General features: G+C 47.5%; 1 protein-coding gene across 4 annotated transcripts in view; it reads left to right on the top strand.

Moving 5' to 3' along the window:
* The first annotated feature begins 2,435 nt into the window (after positions 1 to 2,435).
* Positions 2,436 to 19,683, top strand: part of MYB (MYB proto-oncogene, transcription factor) — a 28,569-nt gene continuing 11,321 nt past the window's right edge. Inside the window, exons 1-14 of one of the 4 annotated variants that reach the window (XM_064447228.1) lie at positions 2,436 to 2,592; positions 6,488 to 6,605; positions 8,220 to 8,291; positions 8,948 to 9,040; positions 9,453 to 9,673; positions 11,165 to 11,399; positions 12,238 to 12,318; positions 12,719 to 12,823; positions 14,148 to 14,405; positions 15,466 to 15,831; positions 17,419 to 17,561; positions 17,961 to 18,075; positions 18,162 to 18,287; positions 18,962 to 19,072. In XM_064447228.1, the coding sequence (XP_064303298.1) occupies positions 2,570 to 2,592; positions 6,488 to 6,605; positions 8,220 to 8,291; positions 8,948 to 9,040; positions 9,453 to 9,673; positions 11,165 to 11,399; positions 12,238 to 12,318; positions 12,719 to 12,823; positions 14,148 to 14,405; positions 15,466 to 15,831; positions 17,419 to 17,561; positions 17,961 to 18,075; positions 18,162 to 18,287; positions 18,962 to 19,072 (2,067 nt within the window). In that variant the 5' untranslated portion in view covers positions 2,436 to 2,569. Of the gene's footprint in view, positions 2,593 to 5,000; positions 5,979 to 6,487; positions 6,606 to 8,219; positions 8,292 to 8,947; positions 9,041 to 9,452; positions 9,674 to 11,164; positions 11,400 to 12,237; positions 12,319 to 12,718; positions 12,824 to 14,147; positions 14,406 to 15,465; positions 15,832 to 17,418; positions 17,562 to 17,960; positions 18,076 to 18,161; positions 18,288 to 18,961; positions 19,073 to 19,683 lie in introns of those variants that run through there. The other 3 variants (XM_064447230.1, XM_064447229.1, XM_064447231.1) reach the window with 3 other exon arrangements.

Raw genomic sequence — 19,683 nt, 5'->3', positions numbered from 1 at the left:
ACTTGCAATTTTAGCTATTCTTATAAACCAAATGAGGGTTTGGGTTTTTTTTTTTTTTCATTCTGGGAAGGAAAAAAGTATTTATTCAGAGCTCCTGGAGAAGAAACATAGTCTTACACAAAACCTTCAGAAGAAAATTGTGCGTATTAACAGCTCTCTTGAGAGCAATAATAGACATTCTTTGCATTTATTCAGCAAATTTACATCCAAATCGGGAAGATGTTGGATTTGTCTCAGTTGAGACCGAAATATTTGCAAAAATCAACACGGGAAAATGTTTCCCACAGAAGCAGGAAGAGATAACCTTGCACAGTTTTGTTTGTACCTCTGTGGGAAACTATAGGCAACATGACCACACTGTTTCAGGGAAATGCACATTTGCAGTCACAGAATAAGTAGTAACTACCCTTAAGAGCAGATCCAGTGAATCCTGTGACAGCCTTACAGCTGCACTGACTAGAGGCCCAGCTTCAGGCCTCCTGTGTACATGAGCAATACTCACCGGCAGAGCAGCATTCAGAAGTCTCTTGTATTTTTAAATAACTTTCTGTAGAGGAACCAGGATTTGATCTTAACAGAGCTGTAGAAATACCATTCCTGGTAGTGAAAGCAACTTTTTACACACATACACACACACAAATGATACTCTTGTGGATTTTTATCGGCTTTGATTCTAAATCAGTCACTCTGCTTCCTTGAGGAATGAAATTTAACGTCCCCAACACCTGGCAACAGTGGCCAGCCGCAGTGTGGACACTGAGGTGTCTTCCCATATTTTCTCTGGCCTTCCGACGTCCTTCATTCCCCAAATACATCTTTACCAGGAAAAAAAAAAAATCAAAGATCTGATTGATCTGAGCAGCCTTGCTCCCTGCTGATGCCAGTAGGCACTTTATAAAGTTGACCAGGTGTAGAACAAGAGCTGAATTGTTCCTCAGAAATATTCTTTTTCCCGTTCTCCCACTGCCATTAACATTAAAGCTCACCCTTCCTAGCAGGGAAATGCTTTCCAAAAATGTGAAGACGCCACCTCCACCCTGCACTAATGCTGGTCCCCCTGGTGCAGCAGACCCATTTTACAGGAGGCCGGGAGAGAGGGCAGCTCCTGTCGGAGGCGTGGGTAGGGCAAAGCAGGAATGACGTGCGCCCTCCAGCTAATGTGGGACAAGGTGTGATCCCAAGAGGCGATTCACCTGCAGTGCTCGGTGCGACAGCCCCGGCTGCCTGTCTGTCCCCGCGCTGCCAGCGCCGGTGATTCCCGTTACGGGACGTACCGAGCCTACGGGGCATAAGAGACCCGGCGGGGCGGCGGCGGGGGCTGCGCTGCGCCCCACGCACGGCCCCCGGCCCCGCGGGATGCTCGGCCTCGGGGGGCAGCGGGCCCCGAGTCCCCCCGGCCCCCCCGGGAGCGGCGCCGCGGCCCCGCCCCGCCCCGGCCCAGCCCGCCCCGTCGGCGGCTCATTGATGAGCCGCGGCCCTTTGAGGAAAGGGCGAGTGCGCCGAAACCGCTGCAAAGCCCCGATTTTTCAAGCAGCAGCGCAGCCTGGGAACTTTGCATGTTTCGCCATTTTTCACGTCCTGACTCATTTCTGTATCAAAAAACGTGTTCTCTGGAGCTCATCGGACACCCACCGCCTCTCCCGCCGCGGTGCGGCGGCAGGCACCATCCACCGCCTGGAAGCAGCAAGGGGAACTATAGCAAAAATCCCCCGCGGTGCGGCGGCCGCAGTCAGGCACCGGGCAGCTCCCTGCCCCGGCCCGCCCCGGAGTCCCCCCGGCACCCCCCCCCCCCCCCGCACCCCCGCCGTCCCTTGTACGTTGTATTTCCAGTGGGGGGTGGGGGGGTCGCTCACCCCCCCGAGGGCTGCTGCCGCTGCAGCCCGCACGCCACGCCGGGCGCGGAGCAGGTGCACCCGCGAAGGGCCACCCCTCGTCGGCGGGAGACACCTGCGTGGCCCGCCGGTGGTCGCCGAGACCCCCCGTGGGGTGGGCCGCGCCGCCCCACGGCGGGTCTCCCCCTCCCCACCCGCCGGGTACAGCAGGGGGGAGGGTCGCCCCGCGGCCCCCGACGGCTCCCTCAGTGAAAGCCTCACGCCGCGGGGGCTGGGGGCCGCGGCCGCCCCGTCGAGGGGCTGCGGGGCTGGGGCGGCGGGGGGTGGGTGTGTGTGGGGGGGGTGGGTGTGGAGGGGTGTGTGTGTCCGTGTGTCCCGGCAGGGGGCTCCCGGCGGGGCGGGGCGGGGCGGGAGGGCTCCGTCGGCCGCGCGGCCCCGGTCCGCCCGCCCCGCGCCCCGCCGCCGCCGCGGCACGGGCCCGCCGCGCGGCGCCAGGCGCCTGCGCACTGCAGGGGCGCCAGATTTGGCGGGAGGGGGTGTGTCCAAGAGCTCTTTGTTTGATGGCATTTCTGTTTACAGAGTTTACTCTTTAATCTCAACCTGTTTCCTCCTCCTCCTCCCGCGGCTCCTCGGCACTCCCGTGCGCGGCGGCGGAGCGCCTGGGCGCAGCCCGGCAGCAGGGCGCGGCGGCGGGCGCGGGCTCCCCCCGTCCTCCTCCCCCAGCGGCCGGTGCGAGGATGGCCCGGAGACCCCGGCACAGGTAACCCGCCGTCTGCGGGCGGGGGGCTGCTGGCCCCGCTCCGCTCCGCGCCTGTCAGGCGGGGCGGGGGAGAGGGAAGGCAGCGGCGGGAGAAGGGCTTGGCCGGCGGACGCGGCGCCGGGCGTGCGGGCGGGCAGCCCCCCGTCCTCCGCGCACCTGGGCTACTCTCCGCCCCCGGCCCCCGAGCGCAGCGCCAAGCGCCCCCCGCCCCCGGAGGCGCCGGGGCAGGGGCAGCCCGGCGGGACGCGCCGCAGAGCCGCCGCCGACGGGGCGCCCGCGCCGCACGCCTGCCGGCCGCCGCGGCGGGGGCACCGGGGGGAGCGGAGCTCCCTGCCCGCAGGGGCCGGCACCGAGCCCGGCGGGGCTGCGCGCCCCGCAGCCGCACGGTAGGGCGATGCCGGGCTGGCTCGGCGGCTGCAGGTAGCGCGTCCCGTCTCATTCATTCATTCATTCCCGGCGGCGGGGTGGGACGGCAGGTGGGCGGCGGGCGCGGGGGCTGGGATCCCTCCGTCGCTCCCCACCCTTTTTTTTTTTTTTTTTTTTGTTACTTTTTTTTCACTTATTGTCGCAGTGGCGGCCCCTGTGCCCTCGGGAGCGCGGCTCTCCCCCGCGGGTGCAGCAGCGCCCTGCGGGGTTGGGCTGTTTCCCGCACACGCCGCTCGGCACATGCCGGAGCGCGGCGGGCGGCCGCGGGGGCTGCGGGTCCGGCGGCGGGGCGCTCGGCCGGAGCTGTCACCCCTGCCCGCCCGCCGCGCTGCCGGGCGAGGGCCGTCCCCGCCTCGCCGTGCCGCGCCAGGGGCCGGGGGTGGCGGCGCCCCGGGGGCGGCGGGCTGGACGGGACGGGGCGGGACGGGACGCGGGGGCAGCGCCGCGTGGCCGTGTCCGTGCTGCCGGGCGGGCGCTCGGAGCGGGGAGACCGGGGGGGAGTTGTTGTCTAATTAGCCGGGGACGGCGGGTCGGACACGTGGAGGCTTTTTTCTCTTTCTCTTTGCAGCCCGGCATCCTCCCCTCTTCCCCTCCCCTTTGGCTGCGCTCTGACAGAGGAGAAGGTCGCAGCCCTGCCTTTCCCTGCCCGGCTGCCGGCCCCGTCCGGCGGGGCTGGGGGCTTGCGGGGGGGGGGGGGGGTTGGGGCGGGGGTGGGGACTGGCGGGGGGGGGGGCTCTTTTTTTCGAGAAGGGGGGCTTTGCGGCGCGGGAGGAGGCAGCGGGCCGCTGGGCGAGCGCCCGGCCGTACTTTCAGTGTCAGAGCGGGGGGTGTCGCTGGGGCTGGCGACGAATCACCCGGCCCGTCTCTCCCGAAAGAGAGGGACCGCCGGCGGCCGCCTCGCGGGCGCCTCCCGCAGGGACGCGGCGGGGAGCGGGGCCGCCCCGGGACCGGCCGCCACAGCCCCGCCGCGGGCTGCAGGGGCGGCGCGGAGCCGAGCGGGGCCGCCCCGGCGGGAGCGGCGGCGGGAGCGGGCTCTGCGGCGGGAGCGGGCTCTGCCCGCGGGGCTGCTGCCCGAATTCCTTCAATCACGGTAGCAGCAGCAGCAGAAGCAGCAGCGAGTCATTTCCTCTTCACCTCCTGTCTTTTTTTCTCTCTCTATTCCTCCCCCCCACTCCTTTTTTCTTTTTTTTTTTTTTTTTTTTCCTTTTTCCCCGCCGTATCGTTGCATAAAGTCGCCGCCCGGGCGAAAAGCGAGCGCTGCAGCCGGGGGGGCTCCAACCCCCCGCCCCGGCCGCGGCGTGCCCCTCGGGGCGGGCAGGGGGGCTTCGGGGCTGCGGCCGGGGCTGCAGAGTAATAAAAACTTGTAGAGCGGCGCTGACGGCCGGGTTGGCTAAAGGAGCTACCGAGCTTCCCGAAATCCCAGGAGCCTTTTCTCCTGCTGGAGAGCACAGGTAGTACAGCGGGGTTTGCCCCGTTCGGCGGTGCCAGCAAGGCCCCGGTTATTTAAATAAACCGGTTACATTATAGGCACCTCACTGAAATCATGTTAACCTGTTCGCCGCTGATGCCCTGCTGCCGTCGCGGAGCGGCGTTCCTCTGCTCTGCCTGAAACACGTCGCCGCGCGGGAGGCGTCACGCTGATGGATGCGTACCTGGTGCTTTCTTTTACCGTCGGCGAAACTCGTTTTCAGAATGATACTTGGAAATTGAGCCACAAAACTTCCTTTGGCACATGGGCAGTCGCACAGCTGTCTCTGTGCGTCGCTTAGAAAAGTGAATGTACTTTGAGCGGCGGCAGGCGAAGGAGCAGCTGGAGCGTGTGAGCTTTGCTCAAGCGTGCTGCCCCGCCGAACCCCGGGAGGCTCCAGCTGCCAACGAGGGGTGCGCGCGCTCGCCTTGGCGCGCAGAACCGGGAGCTCCGGTCAGCGCTTCCCCGAGGTGGTTACGTGGGCCGGGGAACGGGAGGGGAGCCGTGGGGGCGGCCAGGCTGGAGGACCGGGGCGCCCGTGGGGGCGACTTGAGGGTGGCAGCAATGGGCCGGGTGGGTGAGTCGGGGGCCACCCGGCAGAGGCTCGGGGAAGGCCACACACATCACGGCAGGCTGTGGAAAACTTCCTACGTGTAGCATAGATTTCATGGCACGTGCCACAGGCCAGAAAGCAGCATCGAAGATGGGAGGTGTGATCAGCCCGGTGTACTTTTAAAAGAATACGTGTTTAACAGCTTGCATTTTGGAGGTGTTTGCGCCTTGAGTAGCAGTCTCTGTGCTGCTGCGCTGCAGCTTAATTTAAAGAGCGATTTCCTGAAAACAGGTTAACGGGATGAACAATGCCTGATAATTTCATTGGAAAATAACTTTATTTTAATGTCTTAGTCATACCTTAACATACCACAGCATGCCATACCATCAGCTATATCACAGTTTTTGGTCTCATAGCATGACATTGTCTCCTTTCTAGCACTTGTGGTTATCATCTGTTGGCTGAAGTGTCAGAACTGCTGCCCGTATCCTAAAAGTTGAAAATAAATACTGCCCACCAGAAGGACAGCTCTTGTTGCAAAACACTCTCTTTTAGTTAGCTGGGTAGAGCAACTGCTGTTTGTGAAAAGAGTAATAGAGTCCTTTTTACCCATAGATAGCCTCTGGGGAAATCCCTTAGTCATGAATTAGGTGAGTAGCAGAGTATTTCGAAAACAGCATGAGGTGTTTAGAAATGGAGTAGAGGTAATGAAGTCTTGAGTTAGAGAAATGCAGAGTATAAAAAGGGTTCAGTCATTCATTTGTTGGTTGCAGGACATTAAATATGCTTGTCTCAGCTCTTGTCTGTCCAGGCCCACAAATGGCTGGCACGTTTTATAACAGAGCTTAATTGCATGTTAATGTTACCACTTACTGGCTTTACTTTAATTACAGGAACTTTTGCCTTCACATACAGGGTCCACAACCATATTCTCAAAAGGTTATTATTGGTTACCTTTTTGTATTTGTACACAGCCTGTTTTATTTGGGAACGATATATAACCATCTGCTCTGTTAAATGTACAAAAACGCTAGGATTTTTCAGAATGTACGGCATGAGTTAAAGATTTTGAACGTGCACTTGTGTAATGGACACAGCCTCTAGTTCTCTTTATTGTCCCAAACATTGTATTTTAATTTGAAACCTTCATTGGTTGAAAGCTTGCCAAATGTGTAATTCACCACTGATCTAACAGTAAGAGCAGGTCTAAACATGCACAGTAATACGAAGGTTGCCAGCCCTGTGCTTGTATCTGTGGATACCAAAAACAGCAGAACCAGTTCAGAATACTAGAACAACAGAATGCAGAACAAAATCTTGTTGTGCAAGTTTTAAAACTTTTATCTGAGTAACCTTTGTAAGGATTGTAGTGGGGTTTTTGTGCTTTGTAATTAAGCAGCTCAAGTCCTCATGTTCCACTCTGTGTCTCGCTGTGTTTCCTCCTGCAGTATATATAGTAGTGATGATGATGAAGAAGACGTTGAGATGTATGATCATGATTATGATGGTCTGCTTCCTAAGACTGGAAAACGTCACTTAGGAAAAACCAGATGGACCCGCGAAGAGGTAAATCCAAGTTCATTCATCTCCTGCATGTAAGAAGACGGAGAGAGCGTGGATCACGTTCTTCTCTGAGTCGCTTATCTGCAAACTAACCTGAGTGACAGTCCCGTGTATATGGATGAGGACAAAGTTTTTGACCCTTTGGCTACACTCGGTGTTTTATTTACCTTCGAGGACTGTTCTTCTCTTTTAAATAAAATGTATAAACACCATTTTTTTTTTTTTTGTGTCCAGCAAGGTCTGCGTTACAGGCATGTGAGTCTCCGTGTAATTCCTGTTGGAGGAGCAGATTAAGAGTCACCTGCAGCAATGCTTGCTTGCTGCTGCTGCCCCTTTTTGTTTGAAAACGGTTGCTATGCGAGCACTGACGTGTGTTCAGTGTCCCACAGCAGCAAACGACTGTGGCAGAAACCGCTGCAGTCCTTTTGTGCCATTTGCAATTTGCACTTTAATTGCAGCATTATGATTCTGAGTGGAAATAAATTAAAAGCTGGAAGAAAGAAATCCAGCAGTACCAAAATTGAGCATTCAAGGAGTATTTTGGTTTTGAAGGTCAGAATGCGTTTTAGTCACGGTACCCTTGTGCTGACTTTCCGGGTAAATTGTGGTATCAGACTCCTTTGCCACGTGGGTATCCTGTGGCCATTTAACTGGTTTGAGTTTATTGTGAAATACATTAATACAGTTCTTAATCTGTGTTTTGACTTTCTCCTCTCTGACAATGTATATTGATATATAAACAGTGGCAGGTCACCTCCTGCAAGCATTTTTAAATCTTTTTTAAAAATCATAGTCTGCTCTTACAGAGGTAGATGTGTTTGTGATGTGGCGTGGGGAAGAAGGGATGGCCCTGGAGCCCAAAGGCCGCTTTCCTGTCGTATGAACTGGGAGCGTACTGGGAGGCGCTACTCGGGGAAGGGGAGGGTTGTTCCCCTCCTCTTATCTCTTGGGGCAGTTCTCACTTATCTTACACTATCTCAATTTTTCCCAGTACATGAGATTGGTTTCTTTTGTCTTTAGGGTCTGTATTTCTGGCCTCATGATTAAAAATACTGGGCCAAATTTCTTGCTGTGTCGAGTATGCAAAACTCCCTCACAGTGATCAGGAGCAAAAAGGAGCCATTAGTTTTATTGCGCATTCATTGTACACGGATAGGCAATGAGCAAATTACTGGAACTCCCATTACTTGCAAGACATATAAAGCTTAAGGCTGTGATTTTCAGAGGTCCCCAGGCAGCTGGGTGCCTGCGTGTTACTGGATTTTGTTGTTATTCTGATGCCTGGCATCTAAGCATCCATGCCCTCCTGTAAATCCAGTACAAGAATAACAGTGATGTTGCATTGAGCAGTAAAGTGGGAATGTATAATGCGAGTCAAAGAACAGTACAGCAAAAGTCAGTCTTTCTCCTGCAGCCCAGTAAAGAACCTACCAAAATCCACAGGAGCAGAAAAATAGAGTTGAAAATATGAGAAGACTACAGACCACCTCCCCTTACACTCAGGTTGCAGAAATAGATGCATGGAAAACTAGAAGGAGGCAATTTTTTAAAATGTATTTCATTTGCATTATAAGAAATTGCATTATTAATTATGTCTGTTTTTTTTTAATGATTCAGGATGAGAAACTGAAGAAGCTTGTGGAGCAGAATGGCACAGAAGACTGGAAAGTCATTGCCAATTTCCTTCCTGTAGGTGGATATTGGTTTCTGTTTCCAGTTCTAGCGACAACTCTTTATCAGAGGTTTCCAAGTAAGGGAAAGGGGAGTGGTTGCTTTATAGTTACGTTTTTGCGGGAGATATAAAACCTCCACAGATGGAGACCTCAGAAATGTAGTTAGAATACTGTGGAAACCCTTACCTTAATTTTCCTTTCATATCTCAGAAAGGGTTGGAAAAAAATCAAACAAGCAAACATGGGGGTCGGAGGGGTGTTGCACAGTAGACGTTTGAAGTGACACTGAAACAAAATGTCTCAGCACAGAGAAAAAACAGCTTTGATGAATTGTGAAGTGTGGTGTAGAAGGTAATTGTTTTGTGAACACGTTGGCTGTTGTAGAAATATTGCATGTGAAAGCATGACAGCAGTTGTGCCAGAGGGTGAAGATTCAGATTGTGTAGTTTTGGTGATACGGTCGTCACTGCAGGAACGGTGGAAATACTCTCTAGTTCAGTGAGCAAAGTGATAGCTGAGCACCTTCTTCTCAGACCTACGATATTGTTCCGTATTGTTTAGTAGTTGTAGCTGAAATACACTGGGAACAAGCGTGCCTAGATAAGAGCGTTATCACTCTACATTCTTCTTGTCTAAAGAATGATCTACTTTGCATATTTTACATTTCATTAGAATCGGACAGATGTTCAGTGCCAGCACCGATGGCAGAAGGTACTAAACCCAGAACTTATTAAAGGTCCGTGGACTAAAGAGGAGGATCAAAGGGTAACCAATTTTCCTTTCCATCTGATTAATGCCTTACTAGCTGATTTCATGTGTTGGGGCAAAAATCCTCGGGGCTTTGGTGGTCTCAGTGCTACACGGCCAGAGGCAGACTGATCCTCTCGGTGTCAATGCTTAGTATTTGTGTAGTGCTTTTTAAGTTTTCTACACAAATTAATTAATGTTGCTTCACAGCACGGTAATGTAGAATTGCAGTCTAGAAATGCTTTAACTATTACCAGATTCCTCCTTTTGGGTAAAAGGATGAATGGGAAGTGGGGAACCTTAACTGTGTGTTAGTTTTACCGTGGCAATCCTGAGAAATGTTGTTGAAAATATTGCTCCACCAGAGAAAAATTTCATTGGTTCATTATGCATCGTTAAATACAGGCAGTTTTTATGTCCTTCTTTGAAGGTAATAGAACTCGTGCAGAAATACGGTCCAAAGCGCTGGTCTGTCATTGCTAAGCATTTGAAGGGAAGGATTGGAAAACAGTGCAGGGAGAGGTGGCACAACCATTTGAATCCAGAAGTGAAGAAAACCTCCTGGACAGAAGAGGAAGATAGAATTATTTACCAGGCACACAAGAGACTGGGAAACAGATGGGCAGAAATTGCAAAGTTGCTGCCTGGACGGTAATGACACATACCTTTAGCCCTTAAATAGGAAAAAAGGAAAAAAAGCTGTAGGTCCGAGTGGTCCATTTGAGTTGCCTCAGGCTGCACTTTGTAAATCAAAAAATTTTGGAACCAAAACCTGGGAAGCCAGTGACATCGATGTGCGTTTTTCTCGGTGGGGAACTGTGCTGTTTGGTCAGTGCATGGAACAGTACGTTATTTTTACATGCTTTTAATGTTTGCCGTAGGTAAAAAACCCCAGTAACTAGAGCAAGACCATAACAGTTTCCCAAATGTCTGTGCAACCTTATTTGTGCTTGCAATAACTGTCAAAATTTAAATTGATTTAACGGGGAAGGATCAGGCTCTGCAAGTGGAACATAATTTACATTCAGCTAAGGGTATACCTTCAACATGAAATCCAATCTGTTTATTCAAAATGATTTAAGAGAAGGCTGCTTCAACATTCATAATTGCTCCTGAATCATCCAAATTATTTTGACCTGTTAAAAATCTATGTATGAAACAGGAGAAACTTGACTTCCTCAAACAGTGGGCCTGGAAATACTTGTCTCATTGAAGGCTTAGGCACAGCTTGCATATAACTTCAGAGATTCGGCGTCTTATTCACTCTGTAGTAAAAGTGACTCAACATAAAGTATAGTCAAGCAAATAATGCAAGCCAGGGAGAGGTTTCCCTTCCCATTTTTATTCCTGCTATTTGGTGAAACATCTTCAAGATCTAAATATAATGCCTAAGATCATGATAGCCCTTTAAGCGGGCGTTCAGGCTCCTTTCACCTTTTAGAAGAAAACAGAAATGGAATTACCCCTTGGAAATTTTTTTTTTGTAGCTTCCACACATCACAGCTACCGGTTTCAACAACGCCGTGCGGTGGTGATGTTTTTCAAATAGAGGAGCTGTTTCTAAGTGTACTCTTAACAGACTCGCTAAGTTTGCTTTCTCTGACTCATGTCGGTGAGAATTTGAATCTCAGTTTTTTCTGCAGCTAAGAAGAATCCTAACAGCTTTGTTTACTGAATTTGTGCGTATAGCATGATGTTGTCATTGTCTAGGTGGCCAGTTGGAAGGTTGCTTGGAAGTTAGCCTTTTCACAGCTGTTCTCTACAGTCTCTCTTTCCAGCAATGAGGTACAACACAATTCCACTGTAATGTTAAGACTTAGGAAGATGATGTTGGCACTCCTTTAAGGTAGCCTCAAAGGGGTGTTAGCCTCTGCTGTCACCTCACCTCATGGGGATGAGGTGAAGCTGAAGTTATTAATTTCTTACAGTTTGAGGACCTGCTTTGAGGTTGCTTTAAAAAGTACTTAAACAACTTAAACAAGAAGTTGAGGGTAACATTTGTAAAGGTGGGAGCAGGGGGAAGGTCAGAGAACAGCTCAAGGTTTAAACAGAAATGCCAACAGCAGTTTCCTGCCTATCAATCTGTCTGCATTCGAAACGCCTGTTTCTAAAACTCCTGAAACGTATGTATTTCTGTTGCAGAACTGATAATGCTATCAAGAACCACTGGAATTCCACCATGCGCCGAAAGGTTGAGCAGGAGGGCTACCTGCAGGAGTCCTCCAAAGCCTGTCACTCCTCAGCAGCCGCTGGCTTTCAGAAGAGCAACCACTTGATGGCCTTTGCTCACAACCCACCTTCTGCACAGCTACCGGTAGCCGGCCAGCCCCCGCTGAGCAGTGACTACCCCTACTACCACATCTCTGAGCCACAAAACGTAAGCGCCTGAAAATGGGGGGGGGGGGAGGGTGGGGGTTTTGTATTGCTTTGTTGAATAGGTGGGTGCGATTTAGTCATACACGATTTCAGGAAGCACGAAAGGTTTTCTCCCAGTCTTGGTCGACTTGTATGTGTTTGATGTCAGGGGAAGACTGCTTTGGCTTTGACTTCGTTCAGTGATGAAAATATGTACATTTCAAATTGATGGCCGGCATTCAGGTGGTGGAATCGGGTTCAGCGTTTCTAACATCTTGTAAGCAGTGAACATGTTCCCAGTACTGTTTCTTACCATGGTGAATATTACATTGCTTGAAAATCAGTTTAATATGGTTGATTCTGGTGTTCTATGTCAAAATCTCCCACGTTCCCTTCAGCAATATTCTGTTTGTGGGTTGCCTGTCGGAACCAAGTGAACAAGTATTGTTTTTAATCTGATTCCTTTTCTATTAATGATTAATAATGAAACAGGCTGCTGCTTCAGTTAAATTGTAGAGTTTTAGATGATAATAAATTGTATCTTTTGCATTTTCACTTCAATTTAGAAAAATCTTACAAATGCATCTATAAATTATTCATCTTTTCTCATTCAGGAAGGGTGGATATTTCATATATGAATTTTCTTTCTTCCTCTGTAATGCTCGCTGTCATATTCCTAAAAAACTGTTTTCTTTTCTTGTAAACATTATTGGTTGTGGTTTTTTTTTTTTGCTATTTCGTCTCCATAGACTATAAATATGAAATACCTAAAAGCAAAGTACGTTTAACACAAATTCACAATGCAGGCAGACAATATGGTAGAAATAATAACTTTTAGTGTCTTTTGCTTTTTGGCCTAGGTCCCTGGTCAGATCCCATATCCAGTAGCACTGCATGTAAATATTGTCAATGTTCCTCAGCCAGCTGCTGCAGCTATTCAGGTAGATAACTTGAACCTCATTTCAAGAGTCAATTTGTTAAACTTTTGATAAGTCAAAATGCAGACACCGTACATTAAGGAAAGATTTTAATGTAATAAGTGTGGCAAAGAGAGAAAATGGGGAAGGTGGGGGAGTTCTAACATGGCTAATAATTGCTTCTTCTGAAGTGGATTTAAAACACAGTAGTTGGCATCTGGTGTGATAGCTTTCACTTTCTCCGTTTCAAATGTCTGTACTGAAATTCAGCAGGGACTTTGGTAGTGGAAAACACAATTGACGTTTGTTTCATCTTTGAGTCTAATTTGGCTGTTATAACCACAGGACGGCAAGCCATAAGCATTTTAGTTGCTACATCCTATCAGACCTTTATCTTTTCTTCTCCCTTAACTCTTAATTTCAGAGACACTATAATGATGAAGACCCTGAGAAAGAAAAACGAATAAAGGAATTAGAGTTGCTACTAATGTCGACTGAGAATGAACTGAAAGGGCAGCAGGCATTACCAGTAAGAATGTCACTGTGTGCTTGGATGGAGGGATAGCAGCGTTACCCCAGTGCTTGTCTTTTTAACTTTTTACTCCCCCTCTGCCTTCGATACTAATCAAGGCTCTATATTTCCGTTTTGAAAGGATGAAACATAGCACATATAAAATCTGTATTTGCTTTGTAAATTCTTTTATTGAGGAAAAAAAAGCAAACAATTTGCAGGTATTTTACTTGGCAAAGCGGGAGCAGGGCTGGGCTCTGTCACGTGATGTAATATTGGAAACATGATGACTGTACGAAAATGAAAAATCCCACAGATCTTAAATCAATGGGATCTGCATTTCTGAAAGTGTGCAATGGTTCATGTGATGAAAATGTAGTGCCTGTACATTAGATTTTTCTTCTCTGTTGTATTCTTTCCTTCAGCTGTGTTTTATATACTTCGTAAGCTTCAGACTTGGTGCATGTTTGACAGTTTGTTTTACCTCTCCAAATAATGTTAGATTCTTTGTAACTGCATGTGTGGAGCAAATGCTGGCTATTACTGAATTCTCGCACTTTGTTGTATATGCCATTGGATGTTAATGTGTGAAAACCCTTATGTAATTACTTAACACCGTCACCAAAGCCAAGAATCCCCAAATCATTTTTGAAGATAGGTGATAGCCAGCAGATTCTTTTTTTTTTTGGGTAATATTTAAATTAATAGTAAAACAACTGCATGCATGATACGTTAGTTTGGCCACTTTTTAACTTTAGTTAATGTTTTGCAATTTCTTCTGTTGCATGATCACACTGGAAAGAAACTTCTGTTAATTTGTTCTTCTGCTTTCCTAACCACGTTGATTTGACAGCCTCTTCATTGCATTGGTGTAAGCTGTAGCATTAGACAGGGATAGAAGAAGAAAAGGAGATAAGCAAACAAAAGCAACTCTAACTCTTAAACCCTTTAGCCTTCTACAGTGCTGAGCGCTCAGTAGGGAAATCCTGCCGTTTCTTGCTTCTCACAGAAAATTACTTGTAGACACTTTTTGAGCTTTTGGAGTAACACAGTATGCATTGATTATGTGTTGGTAATGATACATGCTCCTAATCCTGGAAGTAAATTATGAGGTAACTTTGGAATAACAAATACAATGCCAATATTACTTAAAATGAGATCTTGCACTGATGAAAGGAAACATCTTGACAATTGTTTCGTAGGCATAAGCTTTTAGATGATGATGCAACTACTTTTATCTTTCCTCCAGTGGCATCTGACACCTTGTGCAATTTCATTGCTAAGTTCCTTCTGCCTTTTTCCCCCCCCCCCCTTTTCTTTTTTTTTTTTCTTCTTCCTTTAGACACAGAACCACACATCAAACTACCCCGGCTGGCACAGCACCACAATTGCTGACAGTACCAGGACCAGTGGTGACAATGCACCTGTTTCCTGTTTGGGGGAACATCACCACTGTACTCCATCTCCACCGGTGGATCACGGTTGCTTACCTGAGGAAAGTGCATCCCCTGCACGGTGCATGATTGTTCACCAGAGCAACATCCTGGATAATGTTAAGAATCTCTTAGAATTTGCAGAAACACTCCAGTTAATAGACTCCGTAAGTAGACTTGCTGCCTCAGGTGGATTTTTACGTGGTCAAGGAATGAGGGGAGAGGAACTGGGACAGTCCTAAATGTGTTTCTTTTGTTTTTTTTCCGAGTAACTTCTAATTGCTACGAGATCTGAAGCTTAGCTTCTGACATAACAAAACGCGGCTGCTCATAAATGAAGCCCTCGACTGTGGATGCATATGCTTTTTGTGGGTGTCTCCCTTTCCTGCTACACCTTGGTATGGGAGTGTGATTTTTAGCAAACTGCACAACAGACGCTTGAAGCAATCTCTCTATATGAAGTCTCCTTAAAATAGAATGAGAGTCACCATGAAAGATTTTAACCAATGAAATTATATTTGTTTATATTTGAAGTGACACATGGCGTAGGTTTATGTGTGGCTGCTCATGTATCTGCACCACATTCTAAAAGTTTTTGTTGTAGCTTCAATAGCTGCTTCTCAAAGTTTAAGGAGCTTGCCCTGGCATATGTGAAAAACTGGAAACACCCATTTTAAATGCCAAGTAGCTGACTGACGTTGGCATGGGCCTTTTCTCATTGTGGTCTCTGGGATACTACGTGTAACAGAAGTGGCACGATGAAATACGATCGCTGGTGGCACGCTCCTTCAGCAGCGGAGGTGTCTGCTTCATGCAGCGTCACGTCCCATTCAGCATGTCCAGAGCAGGCGTGCAGGTTAGGAGGAGACCAGTCTTGGTTTAGAGCCCAAGGCACACATTTTTTGGTAGTGAAAGGCACTGTCTTCATACCAAGCAGAAAACCCTGGGCGAGTAGATAGTGAAGACGTTGTCTGACTCATTGTTTCTTTAGGGACTCAGTTGCCAGCAACACTACTAGGATGTTAGACAGTTTGATGTGATCAAGGTATATATTGAAAACACAAATAAGCGTTCACAGTGTTACTACTCAAATAAACAGGGTCAAGCTGAATTGAACTGGGAAAGACTTTATTGTTGTTGGTGGTTATGGGCATATCCTAGCGCTGTATTTTCATGAGGTGGCACTATATACTGTCTTATAGCTCCGTGCCTCCCACGTTGTTTCAGGATCCTTCATCATGGGGTGATCTCAGCAGTTTTGAATTCTTTGAAGACACAGACACTTCGGCTAGCAAAGCTCCCTCAGGCAAAGTCTCGCAGCTTCAGCAAAGAGGGGCCAATGCTTGTAGACCTCGAGGACACCCCATCACAAACTTGAGCAAAACCATGTCGAGTCAGGGCTCTCCTGGCTCACCAAAGTCCTTATCTGCCTCACAGGGCAGCGCGGCTCCGTGGGTCCTTCTTCGCAAAAGGAGAGGGCAGTCCAGCCCCTTAGCCAGTGGCCACGGTAGCACCTTGGTCCTAGCTGACGTCAGCAGCTCAACTCCTCCTAAGTGCTCCCCTGTCAAAAGCCTGCCCTTCTCTCCCTCGCAGGTAGATCAAGACTTCTGCACAGATGTTACTAATTCTCAAAAGTCACCCCAGCCTTAACAATTTAGAAACTAATCCTTTGGAACAAATGACTAATTACCGTTGCGCTTGTTGATTTCACTCCGTGTTTGAATCTTCTTGCTGCTCTTAGTCTTCACCCCTGAGTTTAGATCATCAGCAAGCTAACTGTTGATTCTCTTAATTTAAATTCATCTGTGGGCCTTGGGTTTTCTTTTTTATTTGGATCATTTTTGTAGGGTAATGCAATTGCTTGCTTTGCTCTTGCTGTTAACTCCTTCAGCTACTAGAGTTTAACATTTCTGATCATTTGTAATACTTTCCATCTCTGTCCACTTACAGTATGATTCATTGACCTAGAAAACCCCAAACTGCATTTAAATAGCATTCAGGTTGTGAGACAAACTGACAACAACCAGAAAATTCAAATCACGGTTTGCCATCCTCAACCTGGGCCGTGTGGGGTGGAGCTGAATAGGAATGAGGAGGAAAATGGCCTGTTATAAAATGGCCTTCCAAATTCCTGTTGATGGTTACTTTGTTTCACAGCTGTAGCACTATTTAAAAGTGTTTTGGTTTTTTTGCTTGTCTGTTTGTGTGAGTTTCGCCTTGGTTTGGCTTTAGTCCTTAAAGTCAGATAAACACCATTTCCTGAAGGATAGTAAAAGATTGCATGTAATGATCTCCCACCGTATGTCCCATTTCCTATTAGGTATTTTAATCATATATCATTTATCCAGTGAAATCTGTATTTTATTACATGCCATATTTTTATAAAGTGTATTTTAATCCAATGTAAGTTGAGTCTAGAAGGTAATAAGGTGAATCGCTGTCAGAATAAAGGATACCGCTACGCTCACAGATTTGTAGACACTAGAAATGGAAACAATATTTTAGGTTAGTAGGTAGAACTCATGCAAAAGCAATTTTCTCCAAACTAATACTGCTGCCTCCTTTTCGGTCAGCTATTTCCATTCCGAAACACTCCATGCACCCATCACAGGTGGCACTTTTCATTTTGTGCTGTGAAAACAGAGCACTTTGTTCTGAGAGAGATGATAGGAAATTTATTTTCCTGTCATAAATAGTTTATTTAGTGCCTTAAAAGCACCTAGGTTCCCTATATAAATCTTTTGTGGAATTTAGCCCCATTTCCTGTGGGTTTGTTCCTGAAACATCCCTTAGTCATTTTCACCCAGTTCTTCCTTGGGCACACTGCTCTTAATATTAATTAAAATTTATTTGCAGAAAATCCAAACCAGGCTTTCAGGATGTGGCTGTTAAAGTGGTGGAGAGTGTTTCTCATTGGAGCAGAGTGTCATTTTCTTTATAACTTCCCTCTCTTGAAGTGCTCATTTTGGCTTCCTGAGTGCTCCAGCCAAACTCTTTGAGTATTGTTTTGCCAGGTAGTCAGGTACCCCATATACACCTACCTGCATCGTAGGGTCGGGAGAATCACTTAGGTCAATCAGAAGGAAATAATTTCTTTTTATTTTGTTCAATAACATCAACTTAAGAAGTCAACAATGTAATCTGGATGTTCCTGTTGGTTTTCCCTTTCCCTACCTGCAGTTCTTAAACACCTCATCCAGTCACGAAAACCTGAACCTGGACAACCCTGCGCTAACTTCCACGCCAGTGTGTGGCCATAAGATGGCTGTTACCACGCCTTTCCACAGGGACCAGACTTTCAAAGCTCAGAAGGAAAATCACGTGTAAGTCTGTTACCACGCTGTCTTGTCAGGTTCATGAGGGTCCATTTCTTCAGGTTTGCACACAACTGAAGCGCTGGGTCACTGTGTGCTTCCTGCAGAGCTGTTTGCTAGCACATTCAGATTTTTCTTAGTTTGGAGTAAAACTTCCACTTTATAACTGTGAAGGTAAGTTACTAATACAGAACGATCATGCATATAGACTCGACAGTGTTTTAAATAAAGCCAGTGCACCTTATCACACTTAAATAGATGTTCTGCCAGAAAAGTAAAATGGATTGTAGGATTGCAGGAAAATATTTGTCGAAGTCTTACAGCAGCCACTGTCTGTATGCACATATTCTGTAAAGAGGTAATAATTCCAAGCATGTTCCTTTAAAGTTTTTCTCCCTCTTTTTAAAGTTTCAGAACTCCAGCAATCAAGAGGTCGATATTAGAGAGCTCTCCAAGAACACCCACTCCATTCAAAAACGCACTTGCAGCTCAGGAAATCAAATATGGTCCTTTGAAGATGCTGGTAAGAAGGAAACAATGATAAAAGTTGCTTTGATATTAGTGCAGAGGGATGTTCTGGGACTTGGATATAACGTTTCTTCCTTTCAGCCTCAAACTCCGACTCATCTTGTAGAAGATCTGCAGGACGTTATCAAGCAGGAGTCGGAGGAATCTGCAATAGTGGCTGGGCTACATGAAAGTGGACCCCCTTTGCTGAAGAAAATCAAACAAGAGGTAAATCTCAAACTTACCTGAGGCAATTTAATTCAGCACTCTTTGCTGAGAAACTTATACCAATACCTTTTCTGTTAAATAGCTGTGTCTGTTTTTCTTTCATGTGAGCCCCAAGATCTTAGTGTCGGTTCTATATAGTATACTAGGCATGCCTAATTCATCTCCCATTGATTTCCATAGAAGTCTTTCTGCTGTTTTCAGCAGGGGTTTGCTTGGGCCGTTCTAATGCAGTTTTCATTTGAAACTTAAAAAGAAAAAAAAATTAGACAGGAATTTGGATTGAATCTTTCTAATATTGGTGAAAACTATAGAAGAACCCCACAGGGACCAAGCTCCATGGAGTGACTTAGAAACCTGAACAATTGAGGACATTGCATTATACTACTTTGACACTAAAGTTCTAAAAATACATATATTCTCAGTCCTTTCTAGGGGATTAAACTCCTGAATACTGACTGAGAACGCCGAGTGCAAGCATTCAAAGTTTTTTTAGGTGGGGATTTTTCTGAGAAACTTGAACTTTTTTCTTCTGGGTGCTGTAAAAGACAGGACTGTAAACATGCATTATGCACAGCTGTGAAGAATATTTATTCAATTTATTAAGAACTGACAGGTATGTCTCCTTCTGGTCAGTTAGGTACTGCTTTTTATCATGGCACCTTTCCTGCTTTCAGGTGGAGTCTCCAACAGATAAAGCTGGAAATTTTTTTTGCTCGAATCACTGGGAAGGAGAAAACCTGAACACTCAGCTCTTTACACATACGTCTGCTACGGAAGATGTGCCAGTAAGTGCAAGTTTTCACACCACCAAATGATTTTTGTGGTTTACATCCCTGTTCAGATCTTAGATTCAAGAGAGAAAATATTTTGTCTGACCCTCCTCACAAGTACTCATTATTCATTATTTCCATATCATTTTCCTGTATTAAGCATAAGAAGCAAAATCCCACTCTTCATTAGATCACTGTAATGCCTGTAGTAGAAGGCAGCAGAAGTTGCCATCATTGTGCAGCCCACAGTCTTTGTATCGAGCCTGCACTTGGAGGGCGCCTGCACCTGGGTATAGAAATGACTAGGTCACAGCGTTAAAACTGGTAAAACAAAGAGAGAGTCTGATTTGTTTTGTGCAAAGGAGACCTTGCATGAGCATGGATCCCTTTGCTTCCCAGGACTAGTCAATGTTATTGTTATTCTTGCACTTGGGAGCTTCACTGGATGAAAAACCTTTGCACGTGACAGTGCTCCTGCAAAGCCAAGTCCCAGGGACCCCAGGCTGAGGTCTGCTCCCAGGCAGAGCGTTCCGTCTCTGACCATGCCCAGTGTTGCACCCTCTGCAGTCAGGCTGAGTCTGCTTTTAATATGTTCAAATTTGAATTGTTCTCTTGAGTTACTGAAA

This window comes from Phalacrocorax carbo, chromosome 3 (assembly GCF_963921805.1).
Source record: "Phalacrocorax carbo chromosome 3, bPhaCar2.1, whole genome shotgun sequence".
Classification (NCBI taxonomy): domain Eukaryota; kingdom Metazoa; phylum Chordata; class Aves; order Suliformes; family Phalacrocoracidae; genus Phalacrocorax; species Phalacrocorax carbo.
The sequence above is the reverse complement of the archived record's forward strand: the minus strand, read 5'-3'. Positions and strand labels throughout refer to the sequence as shown.